This window comes from Mus musculus, chromosome 10 (genome assembly GCF_000001635.26).
Source record: "Mus musculus strain C57BL/6J chromosome 10, GRCm38.p6 C57BL/6J".
NCBI lineage: Eukaryota > Metazoa > Chordata > Mammalia > Rodentia > Muridae > Mus > Mus musculus.
In genome coordinates, this window is record NC_000076.6 from 127,701,683 (window position 1) to 127,721,282 (window position 19,600).

The window sequence follows — 19,600 nt, forward strand, 5'->3', positions numbered from 1 at the left end:
CTGAGCCATATCCCTGAAGTAGGTCCAAGTCAAAGGAAGGTCATTTTAGGTGTCACCTTGTAGAGGAGTAAACTAGTAGCTGGATTGCTTCACCCTAGTTTGGAAAGTAGCTCATGCTGTACCTGCCCCTGGTACTCCAGTGTGGCTGGCTTTGAAATCCCAGGGTCATTGTAAACCCAGAGTCACCCACTTGTTAGGTTTTTTTGTCAGGTCTGTCTGAGTTTTTGTTTTGTAGGATGAGGGGCAGGGTTTTACTATGCAGCACTGGCTGGCCTGGAGCTCCGTATGCAAAACAGACTGGCTTCAAACTCCAGCGGGATCCACCAGTCTGCCTTCCCAGTACCACGATTAAAAGTGTACACCACCACACCCAGCCACTGACTTCCCTTGTTTTCGCTCATAGATTCACACCTCTAGGTATAAAGGAGCCCATTGTGGGTTCTAGGCAGATCCGCACAGTCCGTGGCTCGAGATATACAGTTTTAAAACCTAATTTAAAGCATGCAGGAGGCACTCATGAGTCAATGGTTAGAGAAAGACAAGCTCTAAGTGGCTGCAGACTCCTAGCCATGGGAACATAAGACCCAGGTTCTAGTGCCAGTTGTGGAGGTTTCTGTGGGTGTGGTCCTGGTTCCTACTCTGGGTCTGTGGGATTAGCAGTCACCCCGGCTCTGACGCCATTACTGCCCCACCCCTGTAATAGGGGATTATATTTTGATATCACTTCTGTTCAGCTTTCTTTCCTTGCTCTCTCCCTTCAAATAGACACAGTAAATCAATAAATTATGTAAGGGCAGGTTGAAAATGGAACTGCTGATGGACCAGGCGCGTGTGGAGTGCTTCTGTGAGAGCATAGAGCTCGGACATTGAACCAAGCAGCAGAGGCTGAGAGTTGGAATATTGAGTCTCAATGTTAGTTAAGTGATAAAACTATCTAATTTTCCCTGTGCATGCCTCAGGCAGAGGGCCATGATGTTTAAGGATTTTCCTGGGTGGATGAAGGCATGTTTGGGAAATTTGGTTTTATAAGCTTTTACCTGACTGGCAGAACCATTTTCTGCTAGGCTAAACCCAGAAAATATCATGGGGTCTTATTTGTTGTCCTACTGCTGAGACATTATTAAAATTAGAAGTCTCGGAATGTAGGCTGCAGTCTTTCTAAGAAGATCAGGAAGTGTGTCTCGCTCATTGTCCCTCATGTGCCGGCTGTGGAAGTAAGAGAACAGCTGTCACATGAGTTTGGTGTCTGCTTCTGTTATTGACTGAAGGGAGCTTCTGTGTGGCCTAACTCACAGGGACGGGGTTGGGGGGTGGAGGCTGGCATGCGGTGAAACGGATGTCCAGGCAGATGAAAGGAGTCACACCTCTGAATTCAGTGTGTGGGTCGGTATGATGATGTGTCATTCGAGGGGAGGCAAGTGGACGGGGTTTGGGATTTTGTCACTTAGCCTTCCAGGTGATCTGAGTGTACACACACACACACACACACACACACACACACACACACACACGCACACACACACCCCTACACCTGCACAAGCCTGCTTCCACCCATGACTATTTCTTTCTTGGAAAATCTTTTCCTTAGATACAAGTTCCGTTCCTTGTGTTCTTATTTCCAAATACTTGGAACAGTGGGGCATGGACTCTTCTCTATTGGAGCCCTCAGTCAAAGCCAGGCAGATAGGCTTCCCCTAAATGCAGGGAGTCTATGCTTCAGGAGCTTGTGAAGGGTTAAGGGAGCCACACCCTCAGCAGGAACAGCCCTGGACTTTGTGCTGAGCAGCCATCTCTCTGGCCTCTTCTGGCCTGAGTGGCACAGGGAGCCGGGGTGGAGAAGAGCAGCACAGAGGAAGGTCAGACTGAAGACATCTTTGACACCATGGACAGCTCCTGCTAACTAAGCCGCTGCTCCATCTTTGGAATCTGTGGCTCATACCCTTCCCATCAGACTGGGACTTGCTCCCCACCCCCATTCTCCAAGGGGCACCGAAGTACGCCCTTGTTTCTACTGTTGGGTAAGTCCTGCCCTGCCCTGTCACCTTGGGGTGCTCCTTCTGGGATCTGTTTCTTTTTTTCCTTTCTCACCTTCAGATAATCATACTTGTACTCCTCTCAATTCAAACTCAAAGCTGTGTTCCTATACCCTACCTCTGCTTCACACCCTTCCCTGCCAGGTTGCTTCAAAGACTCTGTGTGTGTGTGTGTATGTGTGTGTGTGTGTGTGCTCTCATGTGTGCACGCATGTGATGTGTACTCGCACACGCAGGTGGGAGAGACAGACAAAGACTGGATCTTACTTTGTACTTCAGGCTGGTCTGTGGTTCATTGTGCAGCCCAGGTTGATCTCAAACTTATGGCAATCCTCCTGCCTTGGCCTCCTGAATACTGTGATTACAGGCATAAGCCACCTCGGATGGCTACTTGCCTTTAATCTGAGAAATATGGGCTAATAGTACTATCCACTTCATGGGCTATTATAACTGTCAAGTTACAGTGTTTAGAGCTCTGTCTGTCCTGTGATGAACACTGCGTGTTTTCTAGAGACTGCTATCATCAGTATTCATGTGGTGCCCTAGGTATTTAGGAAGTTACTGGAGCTTGGGGAAACAAAATGAAGGAGAAAGAAGCCTGGATGCCTTCCTTGCCCTGTATGCTGTTCTCGTTCTTCCCCTAGGTTCAGAGAAGCCAGAGAGTGAGGGAATGTGTTGTACTCCTTCTAGGGAGTGGCACTGACCATTGTACTACTTCTGCTGCCCTGCCCACTCAGTCTGCTTGAGGAGAGCTTTTATTTCCTGCAGGAACACCTGCCACATGCTTGCAGCATGTGGCCCAGCCCAGCTCTCCCTGCCCCCAACCCTCAGAGTCCTCCCTGGAGCACTCTCCTTCCCCACTCCCACCAGCTACTAAAAAATGGGGTGTGTCTCTTTGGGCAAAGTCCATGCCAGAAGATGATAGGTATGGTATAAACTGTGAAGATTTTACAACTAAAGACGGAAGCAGGGGAGATAATGAGAGACCTCACAGTTGAGAAAGCCTACCCACTCCCATTTTCCACGGGCAGCTCTGACCTTTTGTTTACATTGCTGATCTCATCACTTTATCCAACATCTAAAAATGAAGTCACTGTGGTAATGGCAAGAAAGAGAGACCTCTTGGAGATGGGAATTGTAGAGGGATTAGGTGACTGAGACAGGGGTTGGATATAAGCACTGGAGCAAGGGGCCAGAGAGAGCGCCCCCCTCAGGAGGGAGGAGGGAGAGCACCTTGAATACCTGGCTGCAGAACAAAGCTTGGCTCACCCTTCTTCCAGCTTTCTCCTTTAAGCACAATTCTGCTCCCCTTCCCCTCAGGTGGGCAGACAGAGGTAGTCCTATCTGATGCCCATCTCACCCTCTACCCCGGGTTCCTCCACCTCCCTGGATGGCCAGGTTGGTCCAGAGACCCTTCTAGTCAGAGGGCTCTCCTGTAGGCCCTTATGCCTCCTTGCCCTCCCACCATGACTTAACTCTTAAGCTGAGCCATCAGCAGCAATTTACAGTGTTCACTCCTAGGACCCTCTAGCCTCTTGGCATGCCTCTCCTGGAAGGTCCCGTGGGGGTGGAAGACCTCATCCTCCTGGAGCCCCTAGATGAGGAGTCTCTGATCAAGAACCTCCAACTCCGTTATGAAAACAAAGAGATTTATGTGAGCTTGCCATGGGAGCCAGGCTGTGGGGGTACCCAGGGGGTTCCAGTATTCCTCCTGCCAGGCTCATCTGTCTCACCCTCCTTCTGACCCCAGACATACATTGGGAATGTGGTGATCTCAATGAACCCCTACGAGCAGCTTCCCATCTATGGACCAGAGTTCATTGCCAAATACCGGGACTATACTTTCTATGAGCTGAAGCCTCACATGTGAGTAAAGGGAACCAGAGGAGGGCTGACAAATGTCCATGAAGCATCCTCCTCTCCCCCTCCCCGGTCTTTCCCCAAAGGAGCTCCTCCAGCATCCCTCTTCCCCTGAGAATCCTTCCTAGACTCAGTTCTTGTCTGATCTGGATCACACGGGGAGGGTGGATGAACCCAGCGCTAAGGATTGGAAGATGATGCCCTTGGGCTGGCCTCACATTGACCACTGACCACTTCCTTCCCACAAGCTATGCTTTGGCAAATGTGGCCTACCAGTCACTGAAGGATCGGGACCGGGACCAGTGTATCCTCATCACAGGCGAGAGTGGAGCTGGCAAGACTGGTGAGGAGGCTCAAGGCTTGGGAGAGACCAGAGATGGTGTCTGGAGTCACCTCCTTATCTCTCCAAGCCAGGCCTGTCCCTGTCCTCTGTCCCCATTACTTCCTCTCTGGTTTTTCTTCCTTATTTTCTTTTTTAGGATTTTTACATTTTTTCTGTCTATATGTATATGACTGAGTGTGTGTATATATTTGCACCACAGACATGCGGGTACCTGCAGAAGGCAAAAGAGGCTGTCAGATCCTCTGGAACTGGAGTTGCAGGTGGTTTTGAGCCACCCAATGTGGGTGCTGGGAACTGAACCTAGGTCTTCTACAAGAGCCTCAAGTAACACATGGCAGTATTTGTGCATGCCCTCAGTCCCAGCACTCTATTTGTGCATGCCCTCAGTCCCAGCACTCTATTTGTGCATGCCCTCAGTCCCAGCACTCTATTTGTGCATGCCCTCAGTCCCAGCACTCTATTTGTGCATGCCCTCAGTCCCAGCACTCTATTTGTGCATGCCCTCAGTCCCAGCACTCAGGAGGCAGCAGCAGGAGGATCTCTGAGTTTGAGGCCAGGCTGGTCTACAGAGCAAGTCCCAGGACAGCCAGGGCTACCCAGAGACAACATCTCCAAAAACCAAGTGCACACGCACACGCACACTCACACACATACATTTGCGTGCACACACACAGAGCAGCAAGTGTTCTTAACCACTCCAGCCCAGTCCCTGTTTTTCTTACTGTTAGTGATGTGGTGTCAGAGCTAAATGGGATGGGAGTGAGCGTGCCCTGGCTGGGGACTCTGTGATAGTTAAGGAGGTAGAAGCGGTTGTGTCCTGGTCAAGGACTCTGATAGTTAACGGTGGGAGGGGGAGGGGGAGGGGGAGTGTCCTGACTCACTCAGAGTTTCTCCTGCACAGAGGCGAGTAAGCTAGTGATGTCCTACGTGGCTGCTGTCTGTGGGAAAGGAGAGCAGGTGAACTCTGTGAAGGAGCAGCTGCTTCAGTCAAACCCAGTGCTGGAAGGTGAGCCGCTACTCTCTACTCTCTTTATCCCCAGAGTCCCTTAGCCTTAGTAGACCCTCTTCCAAAATTGTGGTTTCCCTTCAGCATAAAAGCTACCATTGGTCAGCAGACTGGAAGGAGCTGTGCCCTCAGGTCTTTCCTCCTCTGGGCTCCAACTCTTGGGAGCTTCGGCCCCTCACTTTCTCTTTCTTCCCGTCCACAGCATTTGGCAATGCCAAGACCATCCGCAATAACAACTCCTCTCGATTTGTGAGTGAACACATCTGCCCCGGAGGAGTATGGGGCGGGTGTGGGGGTGGGGTGGGGTGGGGTGGGCAGGAAGAACTCGGAGGTGGGACTGAAAGTAAGAAGGGCAGAACAAAGCTCTCCCACAGGTGTGTGTGTTGGGGGAGAAAGACAGCCAAGGCTTTCTCTGGTCTCTCCATGCAGGGAAAGTACATGGACATCGAGTTTGACTTCAAAGGGTCCCCCCTGGGCGGTGTCATCACCAACTGTATGTGTCCCCCTCTCATAAGCCTCACCAACACTCTCCACTTCTGTCCCTTTATGCCCATCTGCTCCTGCAGGCAAGAGCATTGTTAGGTTTCAGGAAACTCCCCAACTCTTAGGAACTCTGGGGCTTGGGGCAGAATGGGAGGGATCTGCTGAGAGTCCCCTGGGCTTTCAGATGGATGCATCCTAACTCCCTCCCAGATCTGCTTGAGAAGTCCCGAGTGGTGAAGCAACTCAAAGGGGAGAGGAATTTCCATATCTTCTATCAACTGCTGGCTGGAGCAGACGCACAGCTGCTGAGTATGTGGTCTTCCTGGGCACCCCCAACCCTGCCCTTATCACCAGAGACCCTCTTTCTCTCAAGCCGCCTCACCATGTCTACTCCCTACATTTCCCACCCAGAGCCTTATGGCTCAGGGTTGAGAACTAGTCCCCTAGTGGCTCTGCTCTCTTCTTTGCTGGTTCAAGGTCAGAGATCGCCTTCCTTGTGTCCTTGCCGCCCTTGGCCCTATGCCCAGTCTGCTTCCTCTCTCTCCAAGCTAATATCAGGCCTGGGACATTCATTCCCAGCTACCTTCCTTCCTCCTTCTGTTGACAGTTACAGAAAAGCGGGCAGGATAGGTGAGCGTTTGAGAACTTCTAAGATCTTCAGCGACAGTGCCTGGGTTTATACGCCTACCTCACCTAGGGTCTTCCCTGGTTTTCTTTTTTTATTCTTCTTTTGTTTGTTTTTTTTTTTCTTGTGTATCCCTGGATGTCCTGGAACTAGCTTTGCAGACCAGGCTAGCCTTGAACTCACAGAGATCTGCCTGCCTTTGCTTCTCTAGTACTGGGATTAAAGGCATGTGTCACCGCGGCCTGGCAGTATTCCGGTTTTCTTTTCTCAGACAGCTCTATAGAGCTTCCATCCATCCACCCATCCACCCACCCATCCATCCATCCATCCACCATCTCCTGATCATGCATTGCATTAGGACTGAGTGACAGCAGAGTACGATCAAAGAACTCACCCAGTGCTGTAGGGCTGGCAGGTGCGAGAGCAGACAAAGGGTTGGCAGGTGTTCGAGCAGACATGCTTCCGTGCATTATAGTTGGGGCCACTAAGCCTGTGCAGATAGCCATGGGAGTGGATAGCATGGATCTCCTTGACTGTTCTGGGAAAGAGTTCTCAGCAGCCTGAAAACTAGACTGGCCAGAGGTGGCTCTGGGTGAACACACTGAGGGTGTGGGGGCACTTGGCTCTCAAAACAGAGTTTTGCCTCTCAAAACCCTCTCCTCTAGCTGGGGGAATTAACCGTGTAGATTTCCAGCTCCTAAGGAGCGCTCTCTTCTCTCTCTCTCTCTCTCTCCCTCCCTCTCTCTCTCTCTCTCTCTCTCTCTCTCTCTCACACACACACACACACACACACACACACACACATACACACATACACACACACACTTTTTTCTTTTTTTGAGACAGGGTTTCTCTGTGTAGCCCTGGCTGTCCTGGAACTCACTCTGTAGATCAGGCTGGCCTCAAACTCAGAAATCCTCCTGCCTCTGCCTCCCAAGTGCTGGGATTAAAGGCGTGCACCATCACTGCCCAGCAGGAGCTGTCTCTTAGATTCCTTGTTATTCTGTGCTTGACTTTTGCATAACTTTTTTCCTCCCACTCCTTGAAATCTTTGTGCTTCAGCAGACTGCTGCATAGGTCTTAGTCTCCCCTTCTTGGCTTAATGGCCTTAATGCTGTCCAATTTGTCTGACTCACAAGCACCATGCTTTTATTCTGGCTGGGTCCATGCCTGTTAGTTTAAGTTGCGTCTGGGTGAATCTCCCTGGTTTCATTAGACCTGAGCTTTCTGATTCATTCTCTCTCCAGCTTCCCACCCTTAGTAAGTGCTGATTTCAGAATCTGCGTGCTAGAGGGAGCTGCCACTGAAATCATTTGAGGTTCACTACTCAGATTCTCTGATCGTTTGCACAAAATATAATTGACATGCATACCTCTGGTCTATGATCAGTCCAAGCCTTCCTATCTTAGTAAACAGCTTGGGACATTTCCTTGGTTCATTTATGAAAGTGAAAATAAAAACCTTGTTTTCCAGCCAGGTAACATGTCAATGAGAAGCAATTCCAACACACAAATCATTCATTTTTGGGGAAGAAAGGAAAAAAAAAAATCAAAACCTAGCTCTTCTGACGCGAGCCGGGACATTCTCACTTATCACAGGGGAACACGAGAAAGCCATTTAGCTCAGCAGCCAGCATTGGCGAAAACCTTCTGGGTGGGTGGGGGGCAGTGTTAGGGTTGGGAAGCAGACTGCTATGTTGACACAGCAGGGGACGGTGAGGCTGGGGGCACACACGTATGGTTTTTTCTTCCCTCAGCTTCTTGCCAGAGCAGGAGAGAGGATTTGTTCAGTTGTTTTCATTGTTTAGAACCCTGAGGATGGAGATAAAAATCAGTGAGACTCTCGTGGAATTCTCTAACAGATATGAACACCGAACCCTAAATAAAACAAAACAAAACAAAACAAAACAACAACAACAACAACAACAACAACAACAACAACAACAACAAAACACTTTAAAAATTCGTTTATCATTGTAGGAGTATGTTATCCCCAACCAAAGAAGGCAAGGGATGAGCCTAAGTCATGACCAGGGGCAAGGGTCATGAGGTGCCAGGCTGATGCATTCTAGAGAGCAGGTGCTAACATTCGGCCCTACCTTCTCTCTGTACGCCCAGAGGCCCTAAAGCTTGAGGAGGACACGAGTGTATACGGCTACCTGAATGGGGAGGTGTCCAAGGTGAACGGTATGGACGACGCCTCCAACTTCAGGGCTGTGCAGGTGAGTGTCCAGCGTGGACAGGCTTGGGCCCCCAGGCCATCCTCTGAGCCTAGGACTTGTGAGTGGAGGCCCTGGGCCACAGCCCCACTAGCTCAGCTTGACTTTCGCTCTCTTCCCAAGCATGCGATGTCAGTGATTGGCTTCTCAGAGGAGGAAATTAGACAAGTGCTGGAGGTGACAGCCCTGGTGCTGAAGCTGGGGAACGTGAAGCTGACAGACGAGTTCCAGGCCAATGGGATCCCAGCCAGTGGCATCTGTGATGGGAAAGGTTGGTGCTATCTTCCCGGAGCCCGCCATGAGTCTCCTACCCTCAGTCCAGTTTGTGAACCACGTCCAACATGACCAGCCTGGCCCGTAGCCGACTCCTGCGCCTCCTCCAGTGAGGCTCGCTGATCACTCTACTGAAGCACTTCAGAATGAGCTTCTGAAAACAAATTAGGCTCCGGTCTGAGACGTTCAGAACCTTAGCTGAATCTGCTGAGACGTGGGGGAAATCTGATCTGCAGTTTGCCCAACTCCTCCTGGGTCAACTGCAGTGACTTGCCCAGCTTTGATGGTCAACCCCTCCTCCACTGAGATGAGCCTTCTCCCCTGCCCCCACGTTGTACTTCTCTGTCCCTCTAGGTATTCAGGAGATTGGGGAGATGATGGGCTTGAACTCTACGGAACTAGAGAGAGCGCTGTGCTCAAGAACTATGGAGACAGGCAAAGAGAAGGTGGTCACGGTGCTGAATGTCACACAGGTAAGAGCCCTCCTGAAAAAGCTGACTTTGAGACTGTTCTGTGGCTGTCACAGTAATGAGACTGTGTCCCCCTCCCTCCCGCCCCAGGCTCAATATGCTCGGGATGCCCTGGCAAAGAATATTTACAGCCGCCTCTTCGACTGGATAGTGAAACGCATCAACGAGAGCATCAAGGTAAGGAAGTGGACTGGCTTAATCATTGAGCTTTCCCAAGGCCCTCTTCACCTTCTCCCTCTGGCTGCTCTCTGACATGCCTGGTAGGACGGTCATGAAGAGGAAGGCAGGCACAGCTCCTTCTAGGAGTTCGAGTCTCTCTGTCTGATCCAGTTATTCACTGGTCCTTCACCTTCTCAGAGACTGAGGCTCGGGCTCCTGATTTGGCAACAGCCACTAACGCCCGTGAATGTCTGCCTGCTTCACAGCGCTTACTGCAGAATAGAATGCACATGCTTGCCGTATGATTCAGCAGTCCACACCTTGGCATATATTCAAGAGAATGCTGCACACAAACATTTGTAGAAATGTTATGCATGATAGACAAAACAAACAAACAACACAAAACAAACCAAACAAAGCTGCTGGGGGAACAGGAAGCTCTGGCCAACTTGAGCTGAATAGTGATTCCCAGGCCATCCTGGGCTCTGTGAGACCTTGACTCTACAAACTGATACAAAGTGAGTGAATACATAACTAAATTATTAATAGTAAAAAATGAAAGTGACCCATATTCATCAGATTACAACTAGATAAACAAAATGTGATCTATCTCTGTAGCTGTGTCATCCTGCCGTAAAAAGGAACAGAGGGCTGGTGAAGTGGCTCAGCAGTTAATAAATGAATATTTATTTTTGCTTTGGTGTGGGGGGAAGCACACAGGGTCTCTCTCGTGCTAAGCATGGCTTCGCTACTGAGCTACAGTAAAACCGTTGCTGCTCAATCACTTATGTGTCGTCTGTGGGGAAGGCACGCGGAAAGGCCCCGGGGTTAGGTGAGACTTAGATCTTGGCTGGTGTAAATGTTTTTTTTTTTTTTTCTTCTAAGGTTTGCATTTTTTCTCCTCTCCACACTGGAACTAATCAGATGATGTAATAAATGGCATGGGATTTTCTTTTACAAAATGTTAAAATGTAAGGGATGGCCAAAACCTGTGTGTGGGTCGAGACAACAGCCCATTCACAGGGGTCTCCTAAGACCACTGGAAAACACAGACATCTACATTATAATTCATAACTAGCAAAATTACACTTATGAAGTAGCAATGAGCATAACTGTGAGGGTGGGGGTCACTACGGCGTGAGGAACCATGTTAAAGGATCGCTGCATTAGGAGTGTGAGAAACACAGTCCTAAGAGCATCTTAATGCCTTCCTCGTGCATATTATGGGGAGCATCGTGGAATCTGTTTGTATCTTCCCTCTTTTCCTTGGCTTGCCCTGCAGTGAGTGCAGGGTGAAGAAGGGAGACACCGAAGTTCTCCTCCAGCTTGGTCGAGCATACTATAATTCTGTTTGTTCCCACTCTAATCCCAGCTAACTAACTGGTTCACGCAGTGAGCCATTCCTCATACTTGCCCCTCCCTCTCCTTCAGGTGGGCACTGGGGAGAAGAAGAAGGTTATGGGGGTCCTGGATATCTACGGCTTTGAGATATTGGAGGTGAGAGGGCACCAGATAACCTCAGTGTCCTGCATCCCCGTCTAGGGGGACAGGCTCACGGTGGGTGGGTGGGGGAGGAGGACCTGAAGTGAGCCCCCCCTCCTTACATGCAGGATAACAGCTTTGAGCAGTTCGTGATCAACTACTGCAATGAGAGGCTACAGCAGGTGTTCATAGAACTGACCCTGAAGGAAGAACAGGAGGAATACAAGAGAGAAGTGAGCGGAGCCCCTGCTCGCCCTGCTCGCCCTGCTAAGGACTTCCAGATGCATGCCTTTCTCCTTGATCACAATTTCCCTCTCATTGTCCCCAGATGGGAACACAAGGACAAAATGTCTCTCTCTCTCGCAGCTGAGCATTCAGCAGTACTGAGTTACCCCAACTCCGTGCTTCCTTCCAACCTTCCCTGTCCTCAGCCTTGCACTCCAGGCTAGCCCAGACTGGGGACAGATGGACAGAAATGTGTTTGTGTCCTGACAAGAGCAAAGTGACAGCTATGCTTGGCTGGTGACAGACAGGGACAGATTGAGAAGGGACATTTCCTCTGGGCTTTGGCACCCTCCACAACTCCTGTCTCTAACATGTCAGACTCTGTTGCCTTCCCCGGCGCTGGGTCGGTCATTAGAACAGCAGCATCCAGATTTGCTCATCAGTGGCACCCTGCAGCTCCCAACCCTCACACCCTTTCTCTGACTCAGTGTAAACCCCTGTGTCCCATGGCTAGGTGTTAGAAAAGCTCTCTGATTAAGCCAGTCCACTTCCAAGTGTGAGCGGCCGAGTGTCTCACAAACCCGGAGACAGTCCCTGTGAGTTCAAGAACTGGCCTCCACAGCAGGGCTTCAGGCAACATGGCTGCAAATACAACTTTTAAAAAGTTGTGTCACGGATTTTTTTTTTTTTTTCCTCCAGCAACTTGGGAGGAATGAGTTGTAAACTGAATGACGCCAAGACCTTTCTGAGTGAGAGGCCTTTTTACAGTTCCTTTGTAGGATAGGCTAAGGGAGTCTGGGTCTGGTGGGGTCTTTAAAGATGTCCTGGGACTTGTTTCTGTAACTGATGTCTCCCTCCCAGGGCATACCGTGGACAAAGGTGGAATACTTTGACAACGGCATCATCTGTAACCTCATTGAACATGTGAGCGGCTGTTTTCTCACCCCGGGGTCCGCCCTTTCCAGACTGCCTGAGAATCCCCACCCCACCCCCCAGTTTCCCTCCCCCCCTCTCTCCCCTTTCAAGAGGGAAAGGGATTCGAGTGGGTTGAGGGGACACCAGTAAATCTGTGGACATTGTGAAGGACCAGGTCAAGGTTAAACGGACTCTGTTCCCTTGGCCTAGAGTCAGCGAGGTATCCTGGCCATGCTGGACGAGGAGTGCCTGAGACCCGGGGTGGTTAGTGACTCCACCTTCTTAGCGAAGCTGAACCAGCTCTTCTCTAAGCACAGTCACTACGAGAGTAAAGTCTCCCAGAATGCCCAGCGCCAGTACGACCGCACCATGGGCCTCAGCTGCTTCCGCATCAGCCACTACGCGGGCAAGGTGATGTGGTGGGGCTTCGTGGGAGCCACGGGCAGTGGCCAGTATGGAAATGAGACCTGAGGTACTTTCTCAGGGAAACTGGTGGGTCCGAGTGCCAGAAGGTAGCCGTAGGGTCTGAACCCACACCCGCTCCTCTGCAGGTGACCTACAACGTGACCGGCTTCATCGACAAGAATAACGACCTACTCTTCCGAGACCTATCCCAGACAATGTGGAAGGCCCAGCATCCCCTCCTGAAGTCCTTGTTTCCAGAGGGGAACCCCAAGGAAGCGTCTCTCAAACGACCCCCGACTGCCGGGACCCAGTTTAAGAATTCGGTGGCTGTACTCATGAAGAACCTGTATTCTAAGAACCCCAACTACATCAGGTGAAAAGCTGGACACACCGTGAACATGCCTCCATGTAGACTGGGGGCCGTGCACGGTAGAGCATGTCCGTGTTGGGGAGTCTTTGGAACAGGGTTTTTAGAGGCTCTGTCCCCCGGGGAAACAGGACCAGATGAGGAGTTGAGCATCCAGTGGCCGACAGAGTGGCATCAGAGGAGAGTGAGACTGGAAGGCTAGAGGGTCTCCTTTCACTTCTGTTGAGATGTCCACCTCTGGGAGTTGTGGGAAGTAGGCATGTGGAGATCAGAGCCGTTCCACTGGCAAGGTGTCCACTCCTGAGCCTCCTGTGTTCCCCGACTTCCTGACCAGGTGCATAAAGCCCAATGACCAGCAGCAGAAAGGCAGGTTCACCTCAGAGATGGTTATGGTCCAGGCGCGATACCTGGGGCTGCTGGAGAATGTTCGGGTGCGCAGGGCTGGCTATGCCTTCCGCCAGGGCTATAAGCCTTTCCTGGAAAGGTACCGATTGCTGAGCCGGAGCACCTGGCCTCGCTGGAATGGGGATGATCGGTAAGACCCAGTAGGGAGAAGGGACCGAATAAATCTGCTGAAGCAGGTGGATGGGTTCTTGGGGGAAATGACGTTTCTCTTCAACAGGGCTGCAGAGGGATAAGGGGGATGTGGAGAGGACTCTGCCCTGACACACCCTTCTGCAGCTCTCCCCATCTGCCCCTGTAGGGAAGGTGTGGAGAAGGTACTCGGGTCTCTGACTTTGTCCTCAGAGGAGCTGGCCTACGGGAAGACAAAGATCTTCATCAGAAGCCCCAAAACTGTGAGTCAGGACGTGTGCTGCTGCATGTGGTGGGGGTGGAATGTGGAGCTGCGATAAGCTCACCTGAGAAAGAGGAAGGCAGCATTCAGTACAGGACCGGATGGTGCCCGAGGAAGGGCGCCACCCTGGGAACTGAGTGCTGGACATTGTCTGCCCTAAGTTAGGGGCTCACTGTAGGCCTGCTAGAGTAGACACTGACCATGGAAGGTGTTCGCTGGGAAGCCTGTAGTGGGGTGCATTCAATGTAGTGCAAGCGAGAACAAGCCCCTCTCCCCCATCTCCCCCCAGCTTTTCTACCTGGAAGAACAAAGGCGCCTGAGGCTTCAGCAGCTGGCCACCCTCATACAGAAGGTCTACCGCGGCTGGCGCTGTCGGACCCACTACCAGCAGATGCGGAAGAGCCAAATCCTCATCTCGGCTTGGTTTCGGGGCAACAAGGTGCTCCCACTTCCTAAGCACCACGTCAGCCACCACTCCTGTTGCTGGGCACACGTGTGGCTTTCCCTAACCGTGCCCGTGTGTGCCCCCTACAGCAAAAGAAGCACTATGGGAAGATACGGTCGTCAGTGCTGCTGATCCAGGCTTTCGTGAGGGGCTGGAGGGTAAGGGAAGGCAGCAGGGTCCCTGCCCACACAAGGCTTTGGCCAGGTTAGCCCCCGTGCCGTGCCGTGAGAAAGGCCCCCCCCAGGGCCACTCTGGGACACTGGGACCATCCCCCTGCTCTGGCTAGGGGTGCGCATCCATGAGACCAGCCTGTAGGTCTGGGGGTGCTTCTGCCCTTAGCTGTGGGCGGCTTCATATCGTTTCCCAGTTATAATCTCAGCCCTTTGTTATTTGTTTGTTTGTTTTTCTGACTCTGTACTTTGGTTGAAAACAAAATAGTAGAACCTCTCCTAGGCTGTTTTCATGCTGACTTCTTCCTCACACGTCCCCGTCCCCGATAGGCCCGCAAGAACTATCGAAAATACTTCCGGTCAGGTGCTGCCCTCACCTTGGCAAATTTTATCTACCAGAGCATGGTAAGTGGGGTTAAGGTGGGAGTGGGGCAGAGGAGTTGGGGCCATCTTGGGGGAGGAGGGGGGTGGGGTGGAGGAGTTGGGGTTGTCTTGGGGAGGGGGCTGGGGTGGGGCAGAGAAGTTGGGGTCGTCTTGGGGGAGGGGGTGGGGTAGGGCAGAGGAGTTGGGGTCGTCTTGGGGGAGGAGGGGGTGGGGTGGGGCAGAGGAGTTGGGGCCATCTTGAGGGAGAAGGGGGGTGGGGTGGGGCAGAGGATTTGGGGCCATTTTGGGGGAGGAGGGGGGTAGGGTGGGGCAGAGGTGTTGGGGTCGTCTTGGGGGAGGAGGGGGTGGGGTAGGGTAGAGGAGTTGGGGTCATCTTGGGGGAGGAGGGGGGGTGGGGTAGGGCAGAGGAATTGGGGCTGTCTTGGGGGAGGGGGGTGGTTGTGAGCTTTCCTTGGAGCTTCTTCACTCCATGGGAGCAAACTCAGATGTCCGTGGCTGGAGTCACATCAGACATCGCTTAGCTCAGGGAGATGCTGTCTGTCTCCTGTGGTGAGGAGTTCACCTGAGCCTTAGTCACAGACCTGGCGAGAGATCTGCCGGGTCTAGCCTTCTCAAGAAGTGGACTGAGGACACGCAAAATTAACTAGCTTAGCCATTTTGAGGTGGAAGGAATCACATCTTCCTCCTATCTCCTCTGAAGCCCCAGGCAAGTGAAGAGGGGCATCTCTGGAAGGAACTGACAGAAGGAGGCCTCCAGCTGTGGGTGGCTTCCCGCAGGATGTCTGCCAGATAGTGGCGGCATTTCTGAGAGGATATTGGGAAAGCCACAGGGAGACAGGACCCCAGTGAAGCATTGGGAAAGGCCAGACAGGAGGGGACATGGTGGCATTAGCCCCAGGGTGAGGACTGCAGGAAGGGGTAGCTGACCTCAGGTGAGTGGATTTGTTAGTTCTTAGGACCCCCGCCAGGAATGCTCAGTTGATCATGAAGTGCCCTCATTTGGAACTCCTGTGTGTCATACTAAAGCCTGGGCTGTGTGGCTAGGGACGAGTGGGAGCTCTGAAGCTGAGGCCTTGTGGTACCCTCTGCCTCCGCTTCCCCCTCCTCCTTGGCCCCATGCTACCCTGGCCTGTTGGGCTGGCTCCACCGTGTCCTGTCCCTCCCCACTAGACACCTGAGGCCTGCTATCTGGTTTTGCTCTTATCTCCCTTCTTTCAACATTCCTTTCACCTGCTGAATGTCAACCCAGGAGCCGTGTGGTTCAATAAATCACACTCCAAGAATTCCGGTCACAGACTGTCAGTGCTGCTGACACTTTGCCGTGGGCCTTAGCCATGGTGCCTCTTCTGGACACTGACAATGTGCCGCGCTCTCTGTGCTCACCTCTAAGGCGTCTAACAACGCTGGTCTGCAGGCCCTCCACTTCCCCCAGTTAGGTTAAAAAGCTAAGACTCAGGCCAGGTGAGGTGGGGCATGCCGTGGACAGCCCATGGCTCTAGGAAGGCTTAGACACTGAAGATCTAGAGAAAGCAAGCACGCTGCAGCTCCTCACTGGCTGGGAGGATAATGTGGAAGATACTGGGGCATCTGGGGAGGCTTCAGGCTATGGCTCCCAGGTTGGACAGAATCCCTGTGGTCAGAGCTGAGCTATCAGATCAGCAAGGAGCAAGTGGAGTGCCATTAACCTTGAGGGTACAAAGCAGAGATGGGGGCTGTCCCAAGGAACCTTGCTGGCTGGAATAGTGGGAGTCCAGGGGCTTCTGGTACATGACCCTGGGCTCCAAGTGGAGGGCTCTGAATGACTTTGAGGGTATCAGGCACCACTGATTTGTCTATCCAATAACCAACACACACACCAACCCAACTGTAGGTCACTGTAACCTGAGAGAAGAGAAAGCCAGAGGATAATATATAGAGACTAGCTTTGGGTTGGGAGTGCCCACCTCACTCCCTATGGTCAGCCCTCCTATCCTACTGCTTCCCACGCTCCTAACTCCCATCCCCGGAGCACAGTGCACACCCACAGAGACTCAGGAGGCAAGTCTGTCCCGCCTCCTTAGCTCTGTTTCCCCCTCTCACCAGGGCACTGTCCTTTTGAGCCGCAGGGCCCCAGGCCTGCCTGGGCAGATCTTCTCAGGTTTCCATTCCTAACGCTCTGCTTTCAACCCAGGCACAGAAATTCCTCTTGAATCTGAAGAAGAATTTGCCATCCACCAAAGTGTTGGACAACACATGGCCAGCCGCCCCTTACAGGTGCTTCAACACAGCCAATCAGGAGCTGCAGCGCCTCTTCTACCAGTGGAAGGTGGAGTTTTCGAGGCCCCTCCCGTCTCTCTCGTGCCCCCCCCCCCCATTTTTCCTCCGGATTCATTTTTTCATTAGTGTGGTAAAATATACATAAATTACGTTCTGTTTCTAAGTGTTGGACCGTTGGCAACAAGCGAATCCAGGTTGGTGCAAGGTCACTCCACCACCCAGACCTCTGCTCTTTGTTCCTTGGTCCTGACCTCTTTCTCCATAGCCTATAGTTTACTTTCCATTTCAATGAAGCTCACCACTGTGGGAAACTCCTGCAAGTGGGAACCACATAACATTCATGACTAAGTTCACGTCACGCTATAATGCCATCCAGTCTTCATTCAGAAAATACTGTGGGATGCCCACCTAGGCTAAGCCTGGTCCTGTGCGCTGGCAACATGCTCTCACAGCGCTTGTATTCACTGGTGTCTACTCTCTCTTCAATACCTCTCTTCCCTCCGTGTTCCACACTAGTCCTCCAGGCCCTTTCCTGTGTCCTTGTCATTTCCCCTCCAGCTCTCTCCTCCCCTCCTGTCCTCCTGCCTCCTTTCCTCGATCTTTCCCTGGAGAGTAAGATCGCCTCCACGATCTGAGATTTCTCCTCCTCACAGTGCAAGAAGTTCCGAGATCAGCTGTCCCCGAAGCAGGTGCAGACACTGCGGGAAAAGCTCTGTGCCAGTGAACTGTTTAAGGGCAAGAAGGCTTCCTACCCCCAGAGGTGAGGGCCTCCAAATGCTGTAGCCATTTTTGTCACGTGGCACCTCTTGAGCTTGAACTCACAGCAGAGTTGCCTGGGAGGACTGGAGATACCAAGCTGTGCCCTCCTTGATGGCGCTGACCCAGTGCACATGCGTGCTCGCGTGCGCGCCACACTGTAGTTCTCTTCTGATGGATCCTGGACCACGTCTCTGGATCTCTAAAATAAGATGTGGTACAAGAGCAGGACCCTCAGGAAGGGTTTGTTTACATGGTGCACCTCTCACGTGTCCTCAGTGTGCCTATCCCGTTCCGTGGTGATTACATCGGGCTGCAAGGGAACCCCAAGCTGCAGAGACTGAAGGGCAGGGAGGAGGGGCCTGTCCTGGTGGCAGACACCGTGAAGAAGGTCAACCGTGGCAATGGCAAGGTGAAGAACTACTGCAGCCCACAGAGGCCCACCTGCGGAGGCTTTGCCCGGTGGTGGGACTGGGTGACAATGCCTGTCGTCACTCTCCCATCTCCTCTCTAGACATCGGCGCGGATTCTCCTCCTGACCAAGGGGCACGTGATTCTCACGGATGCGAAGAAGTCCCAGGCCCAGATTGTCATAGGACTGGAGGATGTGGCTGGGGTGTCAGTCAGCAGCCTCCAGGACGGGCTCTTTAGCTTGCATCTGAGTGAGGTATTTGAGCTGCCTAGGTGGGGTCTCTGTGGAGTGGGCATCCTGGGGCTGAGGTGGGCTGGATATGCTAGAACTAAATTTCTCACTATGGGCAGCATTAATCTCTATTAATCCCCCTCCCCTTTTCCTAAGATGTCATCGGCAGTCTCCAAGGGGGACATCCTGCTAGTGAGCGACCATGTGGTTGAACTGCTGACAAAAATGTACCAAGCAGTGTTGGATGCCACACAGAGGCAGCTCTCTGTCACTGTGACTGAGAAGTAAGGCCATGGGCTGGAGATGAGGGGCAGCTGGGGACAGGCGACCAGAATACTGGTCATTGTGACCGGGAAATTCGTGCACTCAGAAATCGAGGCAGACAGAGCCAGGGCAGGGCCCAGGATTTGTCTCAGTGTTATCCAGGTCTTCCCCCGCCACACCCCCCACCCCCGGCTGGACTCGATGCACCAAGTTCTCTCAGGTTTTGAGTCATCAGATGAGTGGGGGTATAGTGTGTGTTTGCTCCAGGGAGAGGAGGCAGGCACCGAGGACGGAGGTACTAGCTTGGGTTTCTCTGTCTCTTTTCCCTCCAGGTTCTCAGTGAGGTTCAAGGAGGGCAGTGTGGCTGTCAAGGTTATCCAGGGCCCCGAGGGGGGTGGGAACAGAAAACTGATTTGCAAGAAGAAGGGGAGTAATGCCATGGAGGTGACTGTGCGGTGAGGAGGTTGGGGCCTCCTGGAGGTGCAGTTTCTTCCTCTGGAGCAGAACTTCGTAGTGTCTCACTCTTCTGACCGTGAGGTGGGACTCAGAGATGAAGAACCCTTGAAGATGGCCCTTCTGTTCCCTAGACCTTTCTAGAATTCTTACCCAAATGCAGCATCCTCCCAGCTTCAGCCCGTCTGCCCATTAATAAATCGTTTCCTTCTTTCCTTGCTCAGATACATATGCGTATTTATTTCTTCCATTCCTTGACTTTTACAGAGTTGTACTCGGACCCTCCACCCCCATTGCCCATGCCATGCGTCCCTTATGCTCCCGGGAGCCAGATAATACAGACAATAAGGAAAAGAAGGAGAATTGTCTCTGGCCTCCTTGACCGGCTGAGCTCTGGCTGAGTTTAGAGATACTGGGGTGGGGGTGCAGAAGTCTGGGATAGGGCTCAGGTCGCAGGTGGCCAACAAGCTGATTCATTAAATGTGTCCCTGGAGGGACCACCCAAGGATGCCTTTCTTGGAGACGAGGCTTCTAAGAGATAAAGCCTGAAAAGAAGCCTAAGGCTTGCA

The 19,600-nt window shown here is 52.2% G+C and overlaps 1 protein-coding gene across 3 annotated transcripts; it reads left to right on the top strand.

Moving 5' to 3' along the window:
* Positions 1–1,753: 1,753 nt before the first annotated feature.
* Myo1a (myosin IA) lies at positions 1,754–19,258 on the top strand. 3 transcript variants are annotated; one of them, XM_006513860.4, is made up of 28 exons: positions 1,754–2,018; positions 3,542–3,687; positions 3,784–3,899; positions 4,142–4,236; positions 5,138–5,242; positions 5,445–5,491; positions 5,672–5,735; positions 5,936–6,034; positions 8,468–8,571; positions 8,692–8,839; positions 9,196–9,314; positions 9,402–9,488; positions 10,902–10,967; positions 11,081–11,185; positions 12,039–12,101; positions 12,303–12,503; positions 12,644–12,870; positions 13,199–13,399; positions 13,568–13,661; positions 13,950–14,099; positions 14,195–14,263; positions 14,606–14,680; positions 16,830–16,964; positions 17,569–17,675; positions 17,951–18,083; positions 18,186–18,338; positions 18,471–18,598; positions 18,911–19,258. In XM_006513860.4, exons 2-28 carry the CDS (start codon positions 3,574–3,576, stop codon positions 19,035–19,037), a joined length of 3,132 nt encoding a protein of 1,043 aa, XP_006513923.1. In that variant the 5' UTR covers positions 1,754–2,018; positions 3,542–3,573; the 3' UTR covers positions 19,038–19,258. The 3 variants fall into 3 exon arrangements, with proteins under 3 accessions (XP_006513923.1, XP_006513922.1, NP_001074688.1); XM_006513859.4 differs by having other exon boundaries at positions 1,755–2,018; positions 3,555–3,687; NM_001081219.2 differs by lacking the exon at positions 1,754–2,018 and having other exon boundaries at positions 3,574–3,687.
* The last annotated feature ends 342 nt before the right edge of the window (positions 19,259–19,600 follow it).

What these genes read in the sequence shown, in the direction of transcription:
- Myo1a (XM_006513860.4), top strand. Translation starts at nt 3,574, where the DNA reads ATGCCTCTCCTGGAAGGTCCCGTGGGGGTGGAAGACCTCATCCTCCTG. An exon ending in GAGTGGAGCTGGCAAGACTG is followed by an intron (nt 4,237 to 5,137) that starts GTGAGGAGGCTC and finishes TCTCCTGCACAG; the next exon opens with AGGCGAGTAAGCTAGTGATG. An exon ending in TCAGCCACTACGCGGGCAAG is followed by an intron (nt 12,504 to 12,643) that starts GTGATGTGGTGG and finishes GCTCCTCTGCAG; the next exon opens with GTGACCTACAACGTGACCGG.